Here is a 23712-nt window from a genome sequence, read left to right as displayed (position 1 = left end):
TCAATAGATTAGGCCAAATGCTGATGTTGTCACATGTCAATGTCACTGTGTGCTGGCAAAAGGGAGGTCTGCACCTCTTAATACTTGAGTACTTCTTTACAAAGTGCAATAGTCTCTGAAGTGACTGATGTGCGCCTGTTTTTCTGCAGAGCACCACCTCCTCCTCTGGTTACATCTGCAACTGCTCCCCTGGCTGGGACGGACCCATCTGTGACCAGAACGTTGACGAATGCTCAAGCAACCCCTGTCAAAATGGAGGAACATGCATGGATGGCATCAATGCATTCACATGCACCTGCACTTCTCAGTGGAGCGGCCCTCTCTGCCAGACCCCACAGCAAGGTATGTGTGTGTGTCAGTGCGAATTAATTTACAATTACAATGTCACTAGGCTTTTAAGCAGGATTTAGATTTAAAAAGTTTGAATGAGTTGAAAAAAGACAACAAATCACTTCTGCTAGGCTGACTTGATCTGTTCAATTCTTATGACATCCTATGAGGGGCCGTATAAGACATTATTTATTCTGAACCATTCACATTCATACATTCTTGCTCTCACAGTCATATATACTCTCTTTCGCATACATATATTCTCTTACGCATCCATATATTCTCTCTCTCACATTCATACATTCTTGCTCTCAGTCATATATACTCTCTTACGCATCCATATATTCTCTCTCTCACATTCATACATTCTTGCTCTCAGTCATATATACTCTCTTGCACATCCATATATTCTCTCTCTCGCATGCATATATATTCTCTTACGCATTCATATATTCTCACTTGCACATCCATATATTCTCTCTCTCGCATGCATATATATTACTTTACACATACATACATTCTCACTCTCATTGTCACTCTTAAAAAAGAATGTATGTATGTGAAAGACAAGTATATATGAACGTGTGAGGAAGAGTTTATATGTGTGTGTGAGAGAGGAGTATGCATGAAACGGAAGTTACTTTGCATGAAAAGGAAGGCACTTTGAATGAAAAGGAAGGCACTTTGAATGAAACGGAAGGCAGATGATTTCTCGTGCTCTGATTGGACGAGAGGCCGCCACCTCCCATTTTGAACAGACGCTAACACGAACCAATAAGAAGGCCATCGGAACCTTAAGAAATATTTTATCTTCACCTCAAGTGGTCACAAATCTGTCTGCATCTCTAGAGACACAAAGGAATGTCTCAAATACCAATAATGGTAATAGAAGTGCCACCGAAACAGAAAATCCGTATCCACCTTATTCCTAGCCCCCATGAGCCTTTGCGTGAATTATGGGCGACACTTCCTGTAGACGCTGGAACACGCATTTACATTAAAACAAATTCCTCTTGTTTTCGATCCATAACTACATATAAATGTGGGAAAACCAGCTGTCATTTCTTAAAAAAGGCAACGGTGAGGTGGAGATGAAATATTTGTTAAGGTTCCGATGGCTGCAGGACCCCCGTGGCTACTTCTTGCCGGTTCGTTTTTTTAAAAAAATAAACTGTATTAACAATATCTTGCACATACAAAATACCAAACACAAAACTCCACTGTGTGCAAAATACAATCTTCACGTTCGCCATGAGAATGAACAAAAAAACATAATGATAACCATGTAAAACAGGTTATGCAAAAAGAAAACAAAAATAATAAGGCAAAGGAATCTGTTAAAGTTTCAGGAGAGACCATGTTTCAACTGTTCTGACAGCTTTTTTGTTAGTGGAAGATTTAATACTGTTCACATACAAAACCATTTCTTTCTGAAAAACATAAAACACGGTTTTTTTGTTGGCATATTTACACTTGTGTATAAAGTATTTAGCCATAATTATAAGTAAATTAACTACATATATTTTTTCTGCATTAAGTCTTTCTTGTGTAAAATATCCAAAAATAATATGCTCGTAAAATAATCTATAATCTTCACATAGATGAGTTCTTATAAAATGTATCACATCTTTCCAAAATAGTTGAGTGAAAGAGCAAAACCAAAAAAGATGAGGCACAGTTTCTGGTGAGGAATGACAGAATGAACAGTTTATGTCCAGATCTTTTTTAAACTTAGTAAAGAAACGTTTCACTGGATAAAATTTGTGAAGAATTTTGAAAGAAATTTCTCTAATTTTATTGGTGATGAAATACTTTTGTGGCAGGGTCCAAACCTTTTCCCACTGAATTCTACATCCAGAGCTGTTCCAGTATGAGATAACATACGGTTTTGTGGCAATCTCATTTTGAAACAGAGAACAGATACTTTGATTATTCCTGCTAGCTGAAAAACATACCTTTCCACAACACAAGTCTGTTAATTTGGGATTTCTTGCTGGTTCATGCTGCACTGTAATCCCTAGCGAGTTGACTGAACTTAAAAATTATTTTGTAACAGATTACGCAACAGTTAAGTTATATTATTAAAACTTTTAAGTTAACATTTATTAAAATTCATATTGTCAGTTGGCTTACATTTGTATTATTTCATATAAAAAATATTAAGATTCCTCAACTTATAAAAGAGAGATTATTTACTTAAAGTTTTTAATATTTTCCAACTAAAAAACGCTTTAACTAACTATATTTTTATATTACTCAACTCATAAAATATGTAAAATTCACTCAAATGCTTTATAAATTCTTTAACTCATTAAATGTGTAGCATTGAAAATATTTAAAATTCTTCAGCTTAAAATGTATTCTAAACAGAGATATTGATACTGCCCCACTACATTTTAAAGGCTAACATTGATAAAAACCAACAAACGTGAAGGCCACACAATAGTGATTGCTTAATACACTTTTTTTTAATTGCTCTTTAAAAAAAAAGCACAAATATCAAGAGGATGAAGAAACAATAAGTGCAATAAAACTGCATTATAAGAGTGCCACACAACATATTGACAAAAAGAGTTGGTTTTGTATTTTACGGCAGAAAAAGCAAATGATCACAACAAAACACATTATGTACATAACACTTAAACCAACAAATAGTCCATTCTGGAAGACTCACTCAACGAAACATTCTTCAGCGTCAATAAATGTCCTTTCAGTGGTTTGCTGTCCTCAAGGCTCAAGACAGCATTCTGAATAAATATGAAGGCAAGTTCAAGTTTTTTGGGGTGCTGTAGGTCCAGAGCATAGATGTCCCCGAAGAGTTAGAAGAGATTAGTCAGCCAGATGTGTGGGACCACTGACGGCAGCATCAGGAGCATCACCACGACAACTGAGAAGAGAAACACAGCAGTGTCTGTGAGGTCTGGTATTCTGGAAAATACAAAACAAAAAACACAGATGAGTTCAGACCCTCAAAGATATTCATCACACTAATGTCCAAAACTGACATTCCTGCCATCTGTCAATGGGAATCTTTTCATGCTAACATTCTGTTAGCTTTTAATCAACTGGCTATGATGTTTTAAGGACCAACTCCAATTAAAATTGTGTTTTTAAAAAGTTCTTTAGCATTTTTCTGAAGGAGGACATTTATAAAATAATTTAAGACTAAAGCTTCATTTTTCTTTATTCAAATAATGATGGATCAGGAGCAGAAAAGGTAAACGAAACTCCACTCCTTCCAATCAGGAGTCCCTGATGTTCGCCTTTCATCTTCCGTCTCAGTTTTAAAACCATTTAAAAATATCACTCAGTTTACAAACTACAAACAATTGCCCTATTTATTATGTCACTCAATAAAATCTCAATCAATATTAAAGGATTAGTGAAAACCATTGACAGGGAGTCGTGTGCACTTACTGTACAGGTCTTGAAGAAGTTGGAGGCATCTTCATGCAGATAAACAGGAAGTTCAAGGAGGACAAGTGCCCGTCTCATGTTCACGTCACGCTGGTCCTAAAAGAATAAAAAGAAATATCCATTACCTTTGAAGCAAATGCAGAGCAAAAACTTCCAATATGTACTTAAGGAACTTTAAGAAATAATAAAATGATACCTTTTTTAGATGTCTATTTCTAGTAAGAGGACAATACAGTGTTTATGTCATGATCCACTTCAGGTCAAAGACCCAAAGTCATTTGAAGGCAAGTTACACCGTGGCTTCTTACAGCTGTTTACAAATGATTTGTTATCCGTTTTTGAATTATGCTCATTAGAAATTCACCTGGAGGTCATAAATCCTAACCAAGCTGGCCAGTTCCTGTCTGTTTTGGTGGACTTGGTCTCAGAAAAGGGCAGCTTTAAGTTACACAAACATGTAAAAACTGCACAATTTCCTGACTGCATCTACTCTACATAAATCCATTTTAGATCTTGACAGATGAGTTTTCATGGTTTCAAATGATGGAATGGTGCTAATGCAACATCATTTTATTATTGTAATATACTGTCATAAAGACATGACAATATTCCAAAGTGTCTCCACATACATGGCAGTGGAAACACTTTGGAATATTTGCTATGTAGTACTGCAGTATTATATGTAGTACTGCATAGTGCCAAAGTAACAGAACACAACTTGCACCTCCATTCCATTGTGCCACCTTCAGCCTGCAATCTAAATATGTTTAGTTAAATTGTAAATAATTTCAGCTCTATTTAGACCTTTGGCTAGTTAAAATGTGCATAAATGTTTCCATGCTGCCGTATAAATCTAATAATGGTAATAGTTCAGGATGAATGCATTAAATAAGTATAAAACTCACCCACTGACACCTCTTTTCTGGTGAAATGGTGACTTTCTGGTGAACTTTCTGAAGTTCAGTATCTGAAAAAGTCCAAAAGAGATTTTTCAATGTTAAAAAATGTTTCAATTATATTCTGATCAAAAAACATTTATTGCACTACACAACCTATTGCATTTTTTGTTTTTTTAAAATAGCTCTAGACAAATAACTGAGACAAGTTACCTGGCTGGCCTTGGCGTCTACCTGAGGTGAAACACTGAACACTCTGTAGTTCGGTACCTGAACACAACACGAGCACGTTGATTCATTTATTTTTACAAAAACCATTTTTATAACGGAGATCAGTGATTTATAAAAGCTTAAAGCTGCATTCAAAACCCAATGCTTCCATGTAGCAACCAGGCTGAAAACTGTTGGCGGTAGCTCCTCCCACACAACCGTTAGAGGCTTTGAGTGACATTTTTGGACAAATGTCCAGCAGCAAACTTTAGCCACAGACAGAGGCCTCCAACGCGAATTTCACACGCGGATCATGTTTAGTGTGATTGCAGCATAACAGATCATTTCTACCTCTGAAAAAAAAAAAAAACCTCATCACTGTCGTAACTTACGGGCAGAAATGCATTTTGGGTTTGGCTCGCCATACGTCTGCTATGACAAACTAATCATGTATACATTTCCACATTAATCTCTAAAACAATCATAACACACATATGTTTAAACAACAGTAAACCACATTTACGGTAGTATAAGAGCATTCTTAAAGCATTCATTCATAAACCATGAACGATACTTACCAAATTAAATCAGGGCTGAAGACAAGACGGCACCATCAGCGATGAGGCGGATGGAAAAAAAACCCGAGGTTGGGGCGTCTTGAAGCGGGACGAAATCGCAACGCTTTGCAGAAAAATAAAATGCTCGACTTTCAATTTCAAACGTCGCATACTCGCATTCGGCAAATCCAACATGGCCACCTGAGCTAACGTAGAGAAAACGAAAGACCCTCCCACCAGTACGTGATGACGTCATGACGCTACTTCAGGGATCTTAAAATTTTTGAGTGCTAGATACAAATAAGCTTTAAAATATTTAGCACTGTTAAGTTAAATTTGAAAAAATCTTGATAGAGCTTAATACTTTATAGTTGAATCAACTACAAAATGACATTTAAGTTGTGTAACCTTAATAGTTATGAGTCAGTACAAGTGATAGGGTTTAGAGTGTGTTCAAAATGGGAGGTGGCGGCCTCTCGTCCAATCAGAGCACGAGAAATCATCTGCCTTCCGTTTCATTCAAAGTGGCTTCCTTTTCATTCAAAGTGCCTTTCTTTTCATGCAAAGTAACTTCCGTTTCATGCATACTCCTCTCTCACACACACATATAAACTCTTCCTCACACGTTCATATATACTTGTCTTTCACATACATACATTCTTTTTTAAGAGTGACAATGAGAGTGAGAATGTATGTATGTGTAAAGTAATATATATGCATGCAAGAGAGAGAATATATGGATGTGCAAGTGAGAATATATGAATGCGTAAGAGAATATATATGCATGCGAGAGAGAGAATTTATGGATGTGCAAGTGAGAATATATGTATGCGAAAGAGAGTATATATGACTGTGAGAGCAAGAATGTATGAATGTGAGAGAGAGAATATATGGATGCGTAAGAGAATATATGTATGCGAAAGAGAGTATATATGACTGTGAGAGCAAGAATGTATGAATGTGAGAGAGAGAATATATGGATGCGTAAGAGAATATATGTATGCGAAAGAGAGTATATATGACTGTGAGAGCAAGAATGTATGAATGTGAATGGTTCAGAATAAATAATGTCTTATACGGCCCCTCATAACATCCTGTTGTTCACTGGTTTAAACAACTGTCTGGTTCAAAGTACACTTCTCTTTCTCTTTCGGCTTTTCCCATCAGGGGTCGCCACAGCGAATCATCCTTTTCCACCTCACTCAGTGATGAAAGTCTTCCGGGAATTCCCGGAAATCCGGGTTTTTGAGCAAACCGAACGTACTTTCCGGGAAATAAAGACCTGATCTCTACGGACAAATCGCTTTCCGGATTAAAAAATGGTCTGAAATCAGCTAATTTTAGCTTTATTTTCTATATTTCTCCGCAGATCGCTTCCTCTATGGTCGTGGCCATCTCTCGTCTTCCCGGCCTAATTGACCAATGACGGGACGTTTTAGTTGCTTTCGGATGCGTCGACGGGTCTGATTGGCTCTGTCTGCACCACGTGGTCAGCGTGACTCGCTTCCCTAGAGACCAAAACTGGCGGACCCACGCTAAACTTTCACAAACACATCTGAAGAGTTTTCGATCAAATTTGTGTTAAAAAAAATGGCGGGCATCGTCATTATTGAGCGTGGTCACGACCTCAGTTGTGAGAAGACGATAAAAAACAAATTGAAGTGGTCTTGGCTGGAAAAAAAAGATTTTTAAGGTAGTGTAGGTCAAAACCTTTATTGTAAAATAATCTCAAAACCACATTTTGAAATAATTTCAATTTTAGTTTTGAGTTTCAGTTTTTATTTTGAATACATTTCTCTATCTAATTTATTTGTATTTCCTAATTACCATGATTTAGTTCAGTATAGTTGACATTAATTATAAGTATTTGATGGTTTGGACCCGCACTCCCTTAAAAAATAATGTTTACAATGTTTAGTTTAGTTTGTATGTTTGTTTTGATATTTCCCAGATTACTTAGTATTGGTGTTAAAGAATTGATGTATTATGTTATAGAATTATAGTTTAAAGCAGATCCCATATTTTGATGTAATTATAGTTTGAGAAAACAGTGCAAGTGGATGTTGTACATCAGTCATTTCTAAAGCAGAAATAATGTATAAATAACTGAGGTATTTTCATAGAATATCATAGTTACTGGTGTTCTTTTTGCCATTTGGGGCTTTGATGTTACTATATTTTAGCAATTGTATGTTTTGCAGATTTAAGGAAAAGCGTAGATTGTAGGATTGTGTTACTTTGAGCAATTTTCCAAATTCTTTTTTAGGACCAGCAAGTCCTTAATGGAGAGTCAAACTAGGGGATTGAATGACAAATCATGATGCTCCAATTAGTCTTAGTTTCTTGATAAAGAAGTGAATAACTAGTTGCCAGAATGCACCAGAATGCATCTAAGACCACGTATTTTTCCAAAATTTCGCTCTGTGCCCGCCATATCGCTCAAAGAAAAGTTCAGGGAATTTTTCCTTGCCTGACTTTCATCACTGCTCACTCTATCATGGACATCTTCTACCCTAACATTAGCCAACTTCATGTCCTCTGTTAAGACATCCATGTATCTCCTCTTTGGCCGTCCTCTTGCCCTCCTGCCAGGCAGTTCCATCTCCAACATCCTTCTACCAATATATCCACTATCCCTCCTCTGAACATGTCCAAACCATCTCAGTCTGGCTTCTCTGACTTTGTCGCTAACACAGGCAACATGAGCCGTCCCTCTGATGTACTCGTTCCTTATCCTGTCTAACCTGGTCACTCCTAAGGAGAACCTCAACATCTTCATCTCTGCTACCTCCATCTCAGCCTCTTGTCTCTGTCTCACTGCTACCGTCTCTAACCCATAGAGCAGAGCTGGTCTCACCACTGTCTTGTACACCTTTCCTTTGAGTCTTGCTGGCACTTTTCTGTCACACAACACTCCTGACACTTTCCTCCAACCGCTCCAACCTGCCTGCACTCGCCTCTTCACCTCTTTTCCACAATCCCCATCACACTGAACTGTTGACCCCAAGTACTTAAAATCCTGCACCTTCTTCACCTCAGTCCCCTGTAACCTAACGCTTCTACCTTGATCCCTCTCGTTCAGACACATGTATTCTGTCTTACTACGACTGACCTTCATACCTCTTCTTTCCAGAGCAAACCTCCACCTCTCTAGCTGTTCCTCCACCTGCTCTCTACTCTCACTGCAAATTACAATGTCATCCGCAAACATCATTGTCCAGGGAGATTCCTGTCTTACCTCGTCTGTCAGCCTGTCCATCAGCATAGCAAACAAAAAAGGACTCAAAGCTGATCCTTGGTGTAGTCCCACCTCCACCTTGAACTCCTCTGTCTGACCTACAGCACATCTCACCACCGTCATACTTCTCTCATACATGTCCTGAACTACTCTGACATACTTCTCTGCCACTCCAGACGACCTCATACAGTACCACAGCTCCTCCCTCGGCACCCTGTCATACGCCTTCTCTAAATCTACGAACACACAATGCAGCTCCTTCTGACCTTCTCTGTACTTTTCCATCAACATTCTCAAAGCAAAAATGGCATCAGTGGTGCTCTTACGGGGCATGAAACCATACTGCTTCTCACAGATCTCCACCTTCTTCCTAAGCCTGGCTTCCACTACTCTTTCCCACAGCTTCATTGTGTGGCTCATCAACTTTATTCCTCTATAGTTGCTGCAGTTCTGCATGTCACCCTTGTTTTTAAAGATCGGGACCAGAACGCTTCTCCTCCATTCCTCAGGCATCTTCTCACTCTCTAAAATCCTATTGAACAACCTTGTTAGAAATTCCACTGCTGTCTCTCCTAGGCACTTCCATACCTCCACAGGTACGTCATCAGGACCAACGGCCTTTCCGCTCTTCATCCTTTTCAGAGCCTTCCTAACCTCATCCTTTCCAATCTCTGCTACTTCCTGCTCCACAACAACCACATCTTCCTCCCTTCTTTCCCTGTCATTTTCCTCGTTCATCAGCTCCTCAAAATACTCCTTCCATCTTTTCTGTACACTCTCCTGGGTTGTTAGCACCTTTCCATCTCTGTCCTTAATCACCCTTATCTGTTGCACGTCCTTCCCATCTCTGTCTCTCTGTCTGGCTAGCCTGTACAAGTCCTTCTCTCCTTCCTTTGTGTCTAACCTGTCATAAAGCTCATCGTAAGCTTTCTGTTTGGCCTTTGCCACCTCTCTCTTCACTCTACGCTGCGCTTCCTTGTACTCCTGTCTACCTTCCTCAGTCCTTTCTACATCCCACTTCCTTTTAGCCAACCTCTTCCTCTGGACGCATTCCTGTACTTCCTCATTCCACCACCAAGTCTCTTTACCGTCTTTCCTCTTTCCAGATGACACACCTAGCACCTTCCTACCTGTTTCCCTGATAATCTCTGATTATCTCTGATAATCACTACATTACCAAAAGTATTGGTTACCCATCCAGATGATCCGAATCAGGTGTCCTAATCACTGGTCTGACCACAGGTGTAGAAAATCATCACTCAGACATGCAGACTATTTCTACAAACATTTGTGAAAGACTGTTCCGCTCTCAGGACTCAGGGAATTCCAGCGTGGAACTGTCATAAGACGCTACCTGTACATCAAATCCAGCCTCCATTTCCCCCACGGATCGTTGTTGTATCCAGTCGCTTGGGTTCCGTCTGGGCAGGAAGAGTCTGCTTTCCTGTTCCTTAGTGTGGAAAAGATGCTGTCAATCAAATTCAGAGACCAGCTGATCAGATCCATATTCAGAGTGCAAATAGCAGAAGTTGTAGAGGGTTGAAAAACCACAGCTCTGGAACAGACAGGACAAAAGCCTTGGGATGAGCTGACACAGGAGGAGCGAGAAGAAAAGCGTCTGTCCTCAGTGAGAGTCAAGCAGGAGGCGTATATGTGTATAATCACCACATTCACATCATTTACTGTTGCTGTGAGTCTATAGAATATATTGCATCGTTGTAATCGCTGACTGTAAATACAGTAAGAGGACTGGACCAAGTGAGTGTTACGTCTCACGTAGAAAATGACTTCCAGCAAAGCATTTCTTCACGATGCCGTCGCCGTCATGTTGGAGCCCGACATCCTCAGCAGTGATTGGTCCAAGTCCACCTGAGTCATCATTTCTATGACAACCACTCTTGCCAATCAGAAGTGAGCTTGTTGATAATCTACACCCCTATCCTGTGATTGGTCCGTTTATAATTTGAATAACATTAAAAAAGAATGGTAATTCTGACCAATGGAATGACTGAGTAACAGCTGTTTGTTTCTCTGTGGACGTCTATTGGATTTTAGCCTCTTGGGGCCAGCGGGTACTTCCTGTTTGGAATGTTAGGCAGGAGAAGTTACTCCAGTCCAGTAGACTTATACAATCAATGGCTGTAATAAATTAAAAAGACTAAAAGGACTAAAATTACAGTTTGAATATTCTATCTAACACATTTCCTCAAAACTTCAGCTCCCTACTTATGGAGTCCTATACTGTTCAAAATTAAATAAATAAATATTTAAATAAATAAATAAATATGGCCTCATGCAAATACACAATAAACCAATAAATCTCTCATAAATATATAAAAAGATCATGAAATTGTGAAAAACCTGCACACTGATTTTATATAAGCCATTATATTATTCAATATATTTCATTTTGCTTTAAAAACCTGTTCATTATTTTAAAACAGCATTTTAAAATATTCATTTTTAATAGTGTTGAATATTATTATAATTCTGTCTTTTTTTCAGAAGCTCGTATTTCAAAATCAATATTTTCCAAAGTAGCTTTGTTTTTATTTCATGTTGCTGTTTTTCACAATGGCGTATTTATTTCATGAAGAGCTTTTTCAGGAGAATGGGTCTATCTGTCAATCAGTGAAAGTGGGCGGGGTCTAAACGCTCATTGGCTCATCCATGGAAATCGACTCATATTCCTTAATACCCGCTCAGCGGTGTACCAGTCAGAGAGATTACATGTTTCAGCGATATCCGCGAGGCTTTGCTGACATTAGAGATCAAATAGAGACAAACTATCTGTCTGCTGCAGAAGATGCAAACATGGACGACTCTGTTTTTGTAGTTTGAGGGTTTGTGTGGACCAAACCACAGAGGAGCTCCGGTCGTCCACATCTTGACTGCAGGACCTGAAGCAAAGACTCTCTGGGATGATCTCATGAACTCAAACATGGAAACATTGTTATCATGTGAAACTATTCACACTGTTCACTTTTAACACTGCGTGTACATTGTGCATCCATGCATTGTTACTGAGATAAGCACAGGCAACCGTTTCATGTGGCTATCAGGCTAAAAACATTAGCTGGTAGCTCCTCCCACACGCGGCATGTTGCGTTCATGGAACTCCAGTTCATAGAAGTTTTGTGGAACTCCAACAACCACACAGGCTAACTTAGGCCACTACTAGATGTTAATGAGAAGATGAAAATTTCTAAACCGACCACAAAATCACCCGAATTATGCACACTCGCCCAAAACCACTTTTAACCGCAAATTTAGAACAAAAACTGCCCAATTTCTGGTAACACTGTGGATGTGTTGAGGTGCATACTCCCCCTAGTGTTGAGGGGTGTGCATTGCGCCGTCACGTTCGCTGAAGCATCTTCGATCGATGTAGTCAGGGTGCTGCTGCTCATGTCTGAGTAAAGGAGTAGCCAATCACAAATGTGTCTCCGCCTTGTCTAGTTTGATTGACAGATAGACCCATTCTGCTGAAAAAGCTCTTCATGAAATAAATCAGCCATTGTGAAAAACAGCAACATGAAATAAAAACAAAGCTACTTTGGAAAATATTGATTTTGAAATCCAAGGTTCTGAAAAAAGACGTAGAATTACAATAATATTCCACATGAATAAAATGAATATTTTAAAATGCTGTTTTAAAATAATGAACAGGTTTTTAAAGCAAAATGAAATATATTGAATAATATAATGGCTAATTTAAAATCAGTGTGCCGTTTTTCACAATTTCATGATCTTTTTATATATTTATAAGAGATTTATTGGTTGATTGTGTATTTGCATGAGTTCATATTTATTTATTTAATTAAATATTTATTTATTTAATTATGTCCAGTATAGGACTCCATACCTACTGACTCCTGGTTGTCCTCTGTCACATTTGTTGACAGTTGCTCCCATTTTGGGTCCTTCACATCCCAAACTCGGATTGGCCAAAGAGAGGGAGATAGCTCTTAGGTGCATTCACAGTTAAAGCAAAAAAGTAAGAATAAAGAAAAAAGGACAAAGAAAATGTAAACAAATACCAATAAAACAATTAAGAGTGCCAGAGGCTTCCAGCTAGTTCATAGTCTTGACAGTGTTGTTTCAGAATATTTGCATTTTTTTTCACCATTGTGTCTTCCTAAACTCATGTGTTGCAGAGTGTGGAGGAGATCTGTCGGGTCCTGCCGGCTCCTTCAGTTATCCCAATACTCCCGGGCATGACGAGTATGACCACCAGGTCAGCTGTACATGGGTGCTCCGCACCGACCCAAACAAGGTTAGTCTGTCTTTATTGAAGCAGAGACGTTCCTGTTTGACCTCCAACCGTCAGACAGTCCTTTCTGATCCTCTGTTCCAGATTCTGCGTGTCACATTTCCTTACTTCCATCTTGAGCAAAGCACTGGCTGCATCTTTGACTTCCTTCAAATCCACGATGGCGACAGTCCATTCTCATACATGATTGGAAAATACTGCGGCCAAACGGCCCCAGCGGAGCTCCATAGCTCACACAATGCTCTGTATTTCTGGTTTCGCTCCGACAGTTCCAACAGTGGTGGCGGTTTTACAGTAACATGGCAAGCAGAGGACCCAGGTGGAAACCTTTCTTTCAGTGTTTACAGTTAGACCTTTTTCAAAATATGAAAAAGGTCAGAATGTCAATTTATACAAGAAAAGTAAATCCAGATAAGTGTGCGGTAAATTTTTTCCCTATTTCAGTATGTGGAGGCGAGCTAACTGCTCCCTATGGAAACCTAAACTCACCTGGTTACCCTGGAAACTACCCACCTGGCCGGGATTGCTACTGGATGGTGACAGTGAATCCAGGCCTACTCATTACCTTTGCCTTTGGGACTCTTAATCTGGAAAGTCATCCTAATTGCAGCTACGACTTCCTGGAGGTGGGAACTGCTTCTTGTCCTATAAAGTAGGTCTCTGTCCTTGATCTTATTTTCAATCCTAGCCCGCTGGAACTCACCTGGCCTTGATGACTCTCATCAGCCTTCAACAGAACTTGATGGTTAGCTGAATGTGGTCTGCTCAAGCAGGGCGACATGGAAAACATGCTGGACAGTGTTCGCTGAGAACCAGCATGTACAGTGATCCCTTGCTATATCACGGTTTACTTTTCACGGTTTCGCTACTTCACGGATTTGCATCGTGCATTGTGTTCTGCATTCTGATTGGCTAAAAAAGTCACTCCGCTTCCTCTCTACCTGCGCGTCAATAATGTTGCAGTTTAATATGTACACGTACGTAAATCAGCTTTCCAAATTACGTACATGCAAATCATCTTGCAATTTCCTGTTTCTCTAAAACCCATAGAAAAAGAGCGACAACAACTGTCAATCACTATGTTCTTCTCCCGAACACACACAGCTGCACCGCGGGCTTGAGAAGGATAAAACACTGCAGCTTCTCAGACTGAAGAGCATTGAAATACACCTGAGACACTATTTGTCCGTTTGTACTTTGTATTTTTTTCATGATCATTTTAAATTTTCTCCCGTTTAATTCAATTACTCTCGGGTCGCGGTGGGCGGGGCTAATCTCCGCGATTTGAAGCCTTCTGTTCACATTGATGATTAAAATTATTATTTGACAGTACAGAACAGAAGTTATTTGTTGAAAAAAAAACGTTTTTAAAGTACTTTGATTTGTGAAACAAATGTTTGAGCCTGTAAAATGGTTTGTTCTTTCTTTTCAATGTATAACAGAGTATTTAATTGTATAATAATTGTTAAAAAAATAGAGGTATCTACTTCACGGATTTTGTCTATCACGGGTTCTTTTTGGAACGTAACCCCCGCGAAAAACAAGGGTTTACTGTATTCAAGTTCCAGACACATATAGTTCACTTTAAATTGAGCGAATTCACTGCCAGTTCAATGACCTTTAAACCAGTACAAGAAAGCCATGACCTGATGGGTCTGACTCAAGTTAAAGCTGCTAACAGACCCGTGAAACAAGTCGTTGAAGTCCACTTAACAACAGTTAGGTGGACTTCTGTTAAGTCCAACTAAATGTGGAGTTTTAGTTTTAGAGTCTGTCTTTTCTTGTAGATCCGAGATGGTCTTCTACCAGGAGACCCAGTTCTTGGAAAGTTCTGCAGTACTGGAACCCCTGCCCCCTTGCAGACGACCGGCCCATTTGCCTGGCTCCACTTCCACTCCGACTTGAGTGTGTCTGACAGAGGCTTCCACATCACATACACAACATCACCAAGTGAGTGACGGACTTGGGTTTTGTTGCCCTCGAGCATACAGGGTCCAACGTTGGCGTTACAGGGAGATGATTGACAGCTCAGTAACATTATCTCTGCATCACATGAGCCTCAGTAAGGCCTGCTCTGCTTTCATTGCTCTTTGGAGAATGTGGTTGTTGTTGTTTTTAAGACATCGTTTCGGCAGAATGCCAGGAGCTAATTAGACATTCATCTCTGAGTTGTGGGCGGGACTATCAGCACAGAGTAAGCCCACCCCCCATTTTCCATCACCCATCTGTTTTCACTCTGTCTTCAACTTGAAGCATGGGAATGGAGCGGAGCAGGGAGCTGTACCAGCTGCATCATAGCTAAAGGCTTTCTCAAACGCATTTGAATAGCGATATACTCAGAAATGTAATCTCAATTCTAATTCCTCCACCATCAGAAAAATGCTTCAAGAACTTGTGAAAAACACAAAAAACACCTTTTTCATTGGGGTGGGTCTTTAATGTAAACACCCAAAAACATCATTTAAAAAAGGCGTCAATAGGCTCCTTGAAAAACTGGGACGGACTTGTGACTGACTTTGCTGCACAGCTACATCTGGGGTTGAAATCTTTCAGGAAGTGTATGAGACGCGCTCAAAGCACTGATGCTCTTGTGCTGCGGCGGGTCTTAGCTGGTCATGTGCCGTGTGTGTGTCAGGTGACCCTGGTTGTGGTGGTACATTCACCGACAGTGAAGGCGTCATCATTTCCCCCAACTGGCCGAACAACTATGCCCACAACCGCCAGTGCATCTACTTAATCCAGCTGCCTGCAAACGAGAAGGTGGCCCTTAACTTCACACACATGGACCTGGAGACCCACAGCGGCTGCTCCTTCGACTACGTGGAGGTATGACCCGAAATGAACTCATCACACGATAAATGTCATCCATAAGCTGAATGCTAGAATTATCAGTTGTCAACTGCCACGAAACATAATCTTACATGTTTATTTTAGTATAGCCCCTATTTAATTACAAAATGAGTAATATTTTATAAGCATTTCATGTACAAAAGACCATTACTTGAGTGAGTGATTGAATATGATGTAGTGTGGACTCTAAAGGGTTTGACCTGCACAGAAAAAGGTTAAAGGGAAAGAACTGCAGCAACAACAGACTTGTTTGTATTTGCAGAGTTATTATTCAAATAAAATGTTACTGGTCCAACTAATTTATCAAACGAGCAAATGTGAGCAAAGATGTTTTGAGTAAGATTTTACCTGAAATATCTGGATTCATTTGAATTTTGAGCCGAGATTCAGGGACAACGTTCAGTGTTATCAGCACTGGTGCATGACTCATGATATGACCGTGCTCTGATGAGAACATTCAGAAAGCATTACAAAGTTTCACAACACATTTTTTTTGATTGTCGCACTGCAAAGCTTTAACCATTGTGTTAGAAAGGTTCTGCACAAAGACAGTTAGCTTGGTAAAGTGCCACTTCCAGACAGCTGATGGTTGGCTGAGCTGGTTGTCTGGGCCCACCCACCTCTGCAGGTCCGTGATGGAAGAGTGGAAGCTGCTCCTCTCATAGGGAAGTACTGTGGAACCTCACTGCCTGCACCTATTGTTTCCTCCTCCAACACTCTGTGGATCCGTTTCAAGTCAGACAATACAGTCACTCGTTCTGGCTTCAGGGCTGTCTACACACTTGGTGAGATCTCACACCGTCCAAACGTAAACTGTCACAAAGATGGAACAATCGCATCAATGCTGTAAATGACTTTACTGAAAGAATTGTTGGACAGAAAACGTTCATTCTTCTAGAGAATAACCACACATCTAGATAAAGTTCCTTAGAAATATTGTTCGTTTGTAGCTATTTTGTCCCCAAAATGTGGTTCTTTGCAGAGTTAAAATGGAACTTGGGGGTTTGTTTTTCTCAACACAATTCTGCATAAGTCTAAGAGATGAGTGTTCATGGGAACCAGAACCAGCAGATGACTGCTCTGTGCATAAAACAGAGACAAACCTGTACAGACAAGAGTGACATGAGGCTTTATCTCTGTTGCTGAACATGGCTCCTCTGTCCTTCAGCTTGTGGAGGAACTCTGTCTGGTTCCGGCCAGTTTCGCTCACCTTACCACCCTAACAACTACCCCCACAACAAGCTCTGTGAGTGGGTCATCAACCAACCGGAAGGCTACGTGGTCACACTCGACTTCCTGTCCTTCGATGTGGAGGGAGGGTCCTGTCTCTTTGACTTTGTGGAGGTAGGTTCTGTTTGAATCAGTTCTTTCCTTCTGCTTCCTTTCAAAAGGCAGGGATGCTGACAACATTATGGAAATGTCTGCCAAATGTAGAAGAACCTCCTCAGTTACCAGCGTTAGAAATAAGGGGGAAACAAATGGTTGTCCTCCGGAAAAACAAACATTCTACTGAATATTGAAGCATCTGGTTACACAAAGTATTGCCAAAAACATGAAACTAATATCTTTATAACTAGTATCTTTACACAGATTTAAATATATTGGTTCTTTTTTTTCTTTGGTTTTGATCATTGTTGCGTAAAGAATATAAAATACAAAGACTGTTGTAAAAATTTAAAATATCATATCAATCATGGAAAAAGGTTTTTTTCAGCTCATGTCAGTCTGTTCTGTTATGAGTGAACGTTATAGTGTTTTATGAATGTGTTTTAAATCTTCTGTTAATGGGCTGATTATTTTGAACGTGTACTGTTGTTCAGTTTTTATTGAAAAGTGCACATGTAGAAACAGAAAGGATTCGCTAGCATGCACGCACTTGGTCTGTCAGTGGAAAGAATTTGCTGCATCCGTCTCAATTCAGAGGTCGCCAAAAACTAACCCTTGAAACTTGAAAGATAGTCAAAAAAATTCAAAATGTTGAATAAAAGACCAGATATCACACGGACAACCATCAGGTTCCTTTTTGGTTGTCCTCCGTGAAATCTGGTTGTCTTGGACAACAGGATAACCGCTTATTTCAAATGCTGCTTACTTTGGCAGAACCTTTTAAACTCAAAACAATCATTGAGCTGAAAAACAGTTGACCCCAAACTAAAGCAGCTAATTGCTCATTCATGAACAATAAAAAATACATCTTGCCATTGCTGGAGCATTCAGTGTGATGAAGATACACTCTAGATACCTGCTTGTTCACTTTTGCACAGGAATGGATGAAGCTCAAAATTTGGGTCAATTGATAGTCTGTTTACTGAAATCAACGTTTCTCCGACAGGTTGGAATGTTAAAAAATTCTCCCTGTGTGCACAGCACATGTAGAATATGGCTGGAGATGGGGGGGTCTTTAGCTCGTCATCACTTTGTGTGCTTTTTGTTCCAGGTCAGGGATGGGTCCTCATCCAGTTCCCCTCTGCTTGGAAAGTTTTGTGGCACCAACATTCCTGCCAGGCTGCAGTCTACACAGAGATCCATGTACATTCAGTTCAGGACGGACGCTTCCGTCAGCAACCATGGCTTTGAAGCAGTATATGACTCTGCTATAGAGGGTAAGCAAATTCACTGGATTCACCCAATACAGTGTTCCCTCACTAGATTGCAGTTCAACTTTCGCCATCTCACTGTTTCGCAGACTTTTTCTGCACAATTTTGCATGCTTTTCTTTTACACAGTGCATCGTGTTCTGTGTCCTGATTGGCTGTTGGTCTTGTTAATCAGTCTTTTGCATGCCGTGTCTCCTGCACAGAATGAGCTTTACCAGCGTTACATAATCTTCAGCAGATCTTTGTTTTCACTCTATAATACTGGACTTTTTTTTACAAAAGGTTTGAACTTTAGGATTTTGTGAAAATATTCTTGTCTTTCTGATAAACATGTCTTCTACCCTCTGTGGGACAGACCAGGTCCCCCCAGAGGGGGGGGGGGGGGGGGGGGGGGGGGGGGGCAACTCAACCAGGACCTGCAAACAGGAAAGGGAAATAAACACACAAAGACACACAAGCTTTGGGAGGGAGTAAACCTGGGACCGTAACAACAGAACATGAGAAGCTGGATTGTGGACGTTTTTGAACCAATCCAATTAGGGCAGAAAGTTGCTTCAAGTTGTTCAAGTTGTGCTTTGGATCATATGGTAAAGGTTTCTTGCTGAGAGACCGTACTTTCACACAGCTCGCTGCTGTTTTCCACTCCGGGACAGCGTGATGCATTAGAAAACCTCCAATCCCAATCCAATTATCAAAGATCCAAATAGATATAAATATACATATGATTGACTACAATATCTGGGTCATTTTTACTGGATGTTTAATAATGAAAAAACAAAAATCTTTCTCATAAATAAATATTTGTTTATGTGGATTCTTTGGTCTTTGAAATTAGAAACATTCTAGAGTTTCATGTTTCAATAGAAAATGTTTCAAGCTAAGTTAGCAGTTTTCATGAAATCTTTTTAGTAACTTCAACTGAAAATGCTGACATGCCGTCAGACAGTGTGACTGAATACTTTATTCTCAGACTGAACCCTTTCAGAGTGGGATCCAAGGCTTCTCTGCTCAAGAGTTTGATGTTGAGGGTTGGATGAGCTAAACTTGTAGAGCGGTGCTGTGTCTGCAGCTCAGAGATCCCTCGGTCATGGCTCGAATACACCGAATACATTTTTACACACTGCTGAGAGACAAGATTTAAAAAAGAGACGAATGGATGTGCTCTTCTCAATGTGTTTGGTTTTCTAAAAATGAATTTTGGCTTCTAAATCTTTAACTTGAAAGTTGCTTTAGAAGAGTGTTGACCTTTAACCCCTTGCTGTTTGTGCCAGGTTGTGGAGACACTCTGACAGGTCCTTCAGGCACCATCACCAGCCCCGGACACCCCACCAGCTATCCACATGGTGCCAACTGTACGTGGTTCATCAGTGTCCAGCCTGGAAATCTGATCCGCCTGACGTTTAACTCCTTCAACCTGGAGTACCACTACGACTGCAACTATGACTACCTGGAGGTGTATGACAATGGAACAGTGGAGACTGGAAAAAAGATTGGCAGGTGCAAACACGCTCATAAACATGTTTCCATGACTCTCTGTTTGTGTTATGAGCGCTTAGGTCTGTCACACCTCCACAGACCTGTTTTCTATTCCCAGACCACTTTTTACTTCTTTGTCACATCACAAAACTAGATGGAAAGTCCTGAATAAAACAGTTTTTTCACAGAGTGAATAGGCATAATTGCCTCTTTTTTTATTTACTGAGAAGATTATTTGATAATTGCTCATATCAGTGGAATTTATGTGTAAATGATGATTGTTAAAATCCTATTTGATCTAACTAGTTCATTCCAATAAAGCTACATAGTTTTAAGTGAGATCAACACATGTCTTTCACGGCACTGTGGATAGAGATGCAGAGAGTGGAACCATCTGCTGTGACGGTTGTCATCAGAGAAGAGACAAATAAATACTGGAAAATCCATTAAGAGAGTAAAAGAGAGAAAGACTGATACCTGCAACAATAAACATGCTCTTTAAATAATTAGAAAAAAGAACAGACAGAGGAAGGTAAAGAAAAACCCATGACCGTCTTCCCTGTTCTGACCAACAGCTGTTGGTTTTTCTCTGTAAACTGATTATTAAAAGACTTTTAAAAGACTATTAAAAGGTCTGATTGGCCAAGATTTCAAATAGAGGGGCAAAATCCTGACCATATGCATATGAATATAGAACAAAAACGGAACAGAAGCGAAAACCTCAGCCTTGTGGATTCTGCATGTTAAATTACTGCAATGGAGACTAGAGGGGTAACGTGGAATAATGGGTGCAATTGGAACAAATGAAATGGTCTTCAGCAGAACAAGTTTGAATTCGCATTCCTGATGTTTACTACCTAGAAAACAAAATAAAATCATCATCATCAGAGTGTTGTGCACATTCTGCTCAGTTTCTCTGTTTTATCTGGGATGGGGTTTGCTTTTTCAAAAGCCCAAGGGGGACAGAAGCTGAAGCATTGGTCAGCCTGGTGTGCTCTGTCTCACAGGTACTGTGGGCGCTCAGTACCTCCATCCCTCACAAGCTCTGAGCGCCAGCTGACCCTGCTGTTCGTGTCCGACTACAGTTTGTCTTTGGAAGGATTCTCTGCCAGCTACGTGTCCATCAATGCCACCACAGGTCAGCGACATGCCACCGTCAGGGTTCATCAATCAATAACCAGGTTGATCGGAGAAGAAGCTCCTCCCACTGCTGAAATTCACAACCCTGACGACCATACAGTAGTCAGAAAAAGAATCAATGTAAACTCCAGTTGACTGGATAAACTTTACGTATCAACAGTAATGCAGCAAAGTTAGAGTTACACATGTAACTAAGAAAAACATGAATACAAAGAAAACCGGTTTTACGTATTCCAGTTATTACACTAGAACCCACCAAAAAAAACACAATTATTTTTAAGCTGACTATCACGGGTCTGTGGGCAAAAAAAACCTGGAGGCCGCTGCTTTAGAATATTTCATGTTCATGTCCTTTCAAAAGGTTGATTTATTTTACAATGAAGTGAACATCACAGTGTTCCACCATGTCAAACAATGTCAGGTGCCTTAGCCTTGTGCCTCCTTGTCTTTACAGTTTATGAGGGTTCAAGATTGTTTTCTGGTGTTTATAATGAAACCCATCATTTGGTTTCTAATATTTCTGCTTTGTATTTTTCTTTTCTACATAGACTGTGGAGAGACCTTTACCTCCCCCACAGGCTTCTTTACGTCTCCCAACTATCCTGATTACTATCCTAACAACAGAGACTGCACCTTCAAGATTATTGTTGAGCTCAACATGCAGATTCTGTTGAACTTCACCAACTTCCACTTAGAGGGCTTCCCTCCTTCCTGCAACTTTGACTTTGTGGAGATCCGGTAAGACAGGAAGGTCACATGATCATTTAAATGATGAATTAACGGTGCGTTAACTATAAATATTTGTTCATCAGTATACTAAATCTGTGTTTTTAAATCTTCATTTTGTAATTCTCTTTATGTAAAAGAACCTGAATCATGTCATGTGGTCATAACCATGTGACCTGTAGCATTGTGTCAACTGTGTGCGTTTGTGCTAGAGCACATTGGGGCATTGGGGTTCATCCAAAGTGTTATTCGTACAATCATGTAGCAACACCAAGAGCCTGGTTGGCATTATGAACTACTTCTATCATCTGCAGGGATGGGGGCTATGAGACATCTCCCCTGATCGGCAAGTTCTGTGGAGAACAGAAACCTCCAGCTTTGGTGTCACACAGCAACCGCTTGTGGGTTCGATTCCACTCTGATTCCACAACAAGTCATTCTGGATTCACTGCCCACTGGGATGGAACTCAAACCGGTCAGTTTATGCTTCTATTGGGTCAGATCAGGAACAGCCTGACTTGTTGACGGCGTTGCTTTGGTTTTTGAGAAATTAGCATTTTGATGTTCCTTTAGCCATGAACGTTAGCAGTACTGAGCTGTTCCCAGGTGCTCGTCTTCTGAACCAGAAGCTCTCACTATGTCTGGGTGTGGAGTAGAGGATGATGGAGTTTCACTCCTGTTCCATCCCACTCCCACAGAGAGTAATCCTGTCCCGTTCTGCTCCTGATTATCTGACTCCCACTCCCATTCAAACTCCTGTCCTGCTCCCTTATATTTTCATCTTTATTGTTATTCATAATTCTCATGATTTTTTTTATTACATCGGGCTTCTGTACCAGCTGTCTGAACTTAACAGAACAGTCTTTCATCCTTACTTTTCTCTGGATCGGGTAACTTCTGGGTAATGTAGTTATGACAGACCGACCGGCCGACCGACCTTATTGCAGACTCAGGCTCTGCCTTTACTTATTTTGTCCCCAGGCCTAGCTGCATGACGACAGTGGGGAAATGAATTCCCATCTGAGCAAAACCCTGACAGAAATGTTCTCATATCAGTCTGTCACCTGTATCTATCAAAGATATGTTTTTTTGCTTCTCTTATGTATGTTACTGCTCTTTTGGAAATTGACCTTTAACCTCATAATCAAAGTAAACGTACATTAACACACACAAAGAATTTCCCACAACATCAGGCTCCACCTCACAACTTATCCATTCAACTTCTTTTAGAAATAAACATACAACACTGTGACTCTGTGAAGCTCTTTTCTTACTTCTGCGGATAGATGTTTTGATTCTGATATTGTATTGGCTTATGTGAGTGACCCTTTGATTGGCCGCTAACCGTAGAATTGTGCACTCCAGAACGCCCATCGCAACTGTGGGGCTGAAAAACTGGCTTCAGATAAACCAATGAGTCATGTGACCCGCAGAATTCATCCATCTGTTAAACAGTCTTAGCATGCCTTTCACTCGCCTTGTTTTTGCTTTTTAACTAGCCTCACCCTTTACAACCTGGCCTAAACAGAAAAGCATACATGCAAATTAGAGGTGTGACTTGACAAAACATAACAAATACAGCCACCATCCTGATACTGACAGCATATTATATCCATTCAAATATTAGTCTTTAAAACAGAAAGTCTAAAATTCCTGTAATGCCATATGTAGATGTAGAAACAAACCAATAATCTTTTGATTCTTCCACTTCCTTTTTTTCCCAAATACCTTTCTATGTTTGCTTGTCTTCTTCCCAGGTTGTGGAGGGACATTAACAACTGCTACTGGGGGGTTTTCCTCTCCCAATTACCCCCTGCCTTACCACCCCAATGCCGAGTGCTACTGGAACATCAGGATCAACCACGGGAACCAAGTTGAGCTCAGGTTTTCTGATTTCCATCTGGAGTCCAGCCAGGGTTGCTCCTTTGACTATTTAGCTGTGAGTAGTGTGTTCTTTTTTGTAATAGTTAGACAAAATAAAAACCCGCTGTATCAGGTTGAC

The 23712-nt window shown here is 40.1% G+C and overlaps 1 protein-coding gene across 1 annotated transcript in view; it reads left to right on the top strand.

Annotated features, from left to right (window-relative positions):
• cubn (cubilin) overlaps positions 1–23712 on the top strand; it is an 80760-nt gene that overhangs the window by 14903 nt on the left and 42145 nt on the right. Inside the window, exons 13-26 of the mRNA XM_023950080.1 lie at positions 150–342; positions 12806–12924; positions 13006–13240; positions 13366–13547; positions 14709–14871; positions 15557–15747; positions 16400–16556; positions 16940–17115; positions 18209–18374; positions 19640–19865; positions 20852–20982; positions 21533–21722; positions 22025–22185; positions 23468–23649. Of these exons, the coding sequence (XP_023805848.1) occupies positions 150–342; positions 12806–12924; positions 13006–13240; positions 13366–13547; positions 14709–14871; positions 15557–15747; positions 16400–16556; positions 16940–17115; positions 18209–18374; positions 19640–19865; positions 20852–20982; positions 21533–21722; positions 22025–22185; positions 23468–23649 (2472 nt within the window). The remainder of the gene's footprint in view (positions 1–149; positions 343–12805; positions 12925–13005; positions 13241–13365; positions 13548–14708; positions 14872–15556; positions 15748–16399; positions 16557–16939; positions 17116–18208; positions 18375–19639; positions 19866–20851; positions 20983–21532; positions 21723–22024; positions 22186–23467; positions 23650–23712) is intronic.

This window comes from Oryzias latipes, chromosome 20, assembly GCF_002234675.1.
Source record: "Oryzias latipes chromosome 20, ASM223467v1".
Classification (NCBI taxonomy): domain Eukaryota; kingdom Metazoa; phylum Chordata; class Actinopteri; order Beloniformes; family Adrianichthyidae; genus Oryzias; species Oryzias latipes.
The sequence above is the reverse complement of the archived record's forward strand: the minus strand, read 5'-3'. Positions and strand labels throughout refer to the sequence as shown.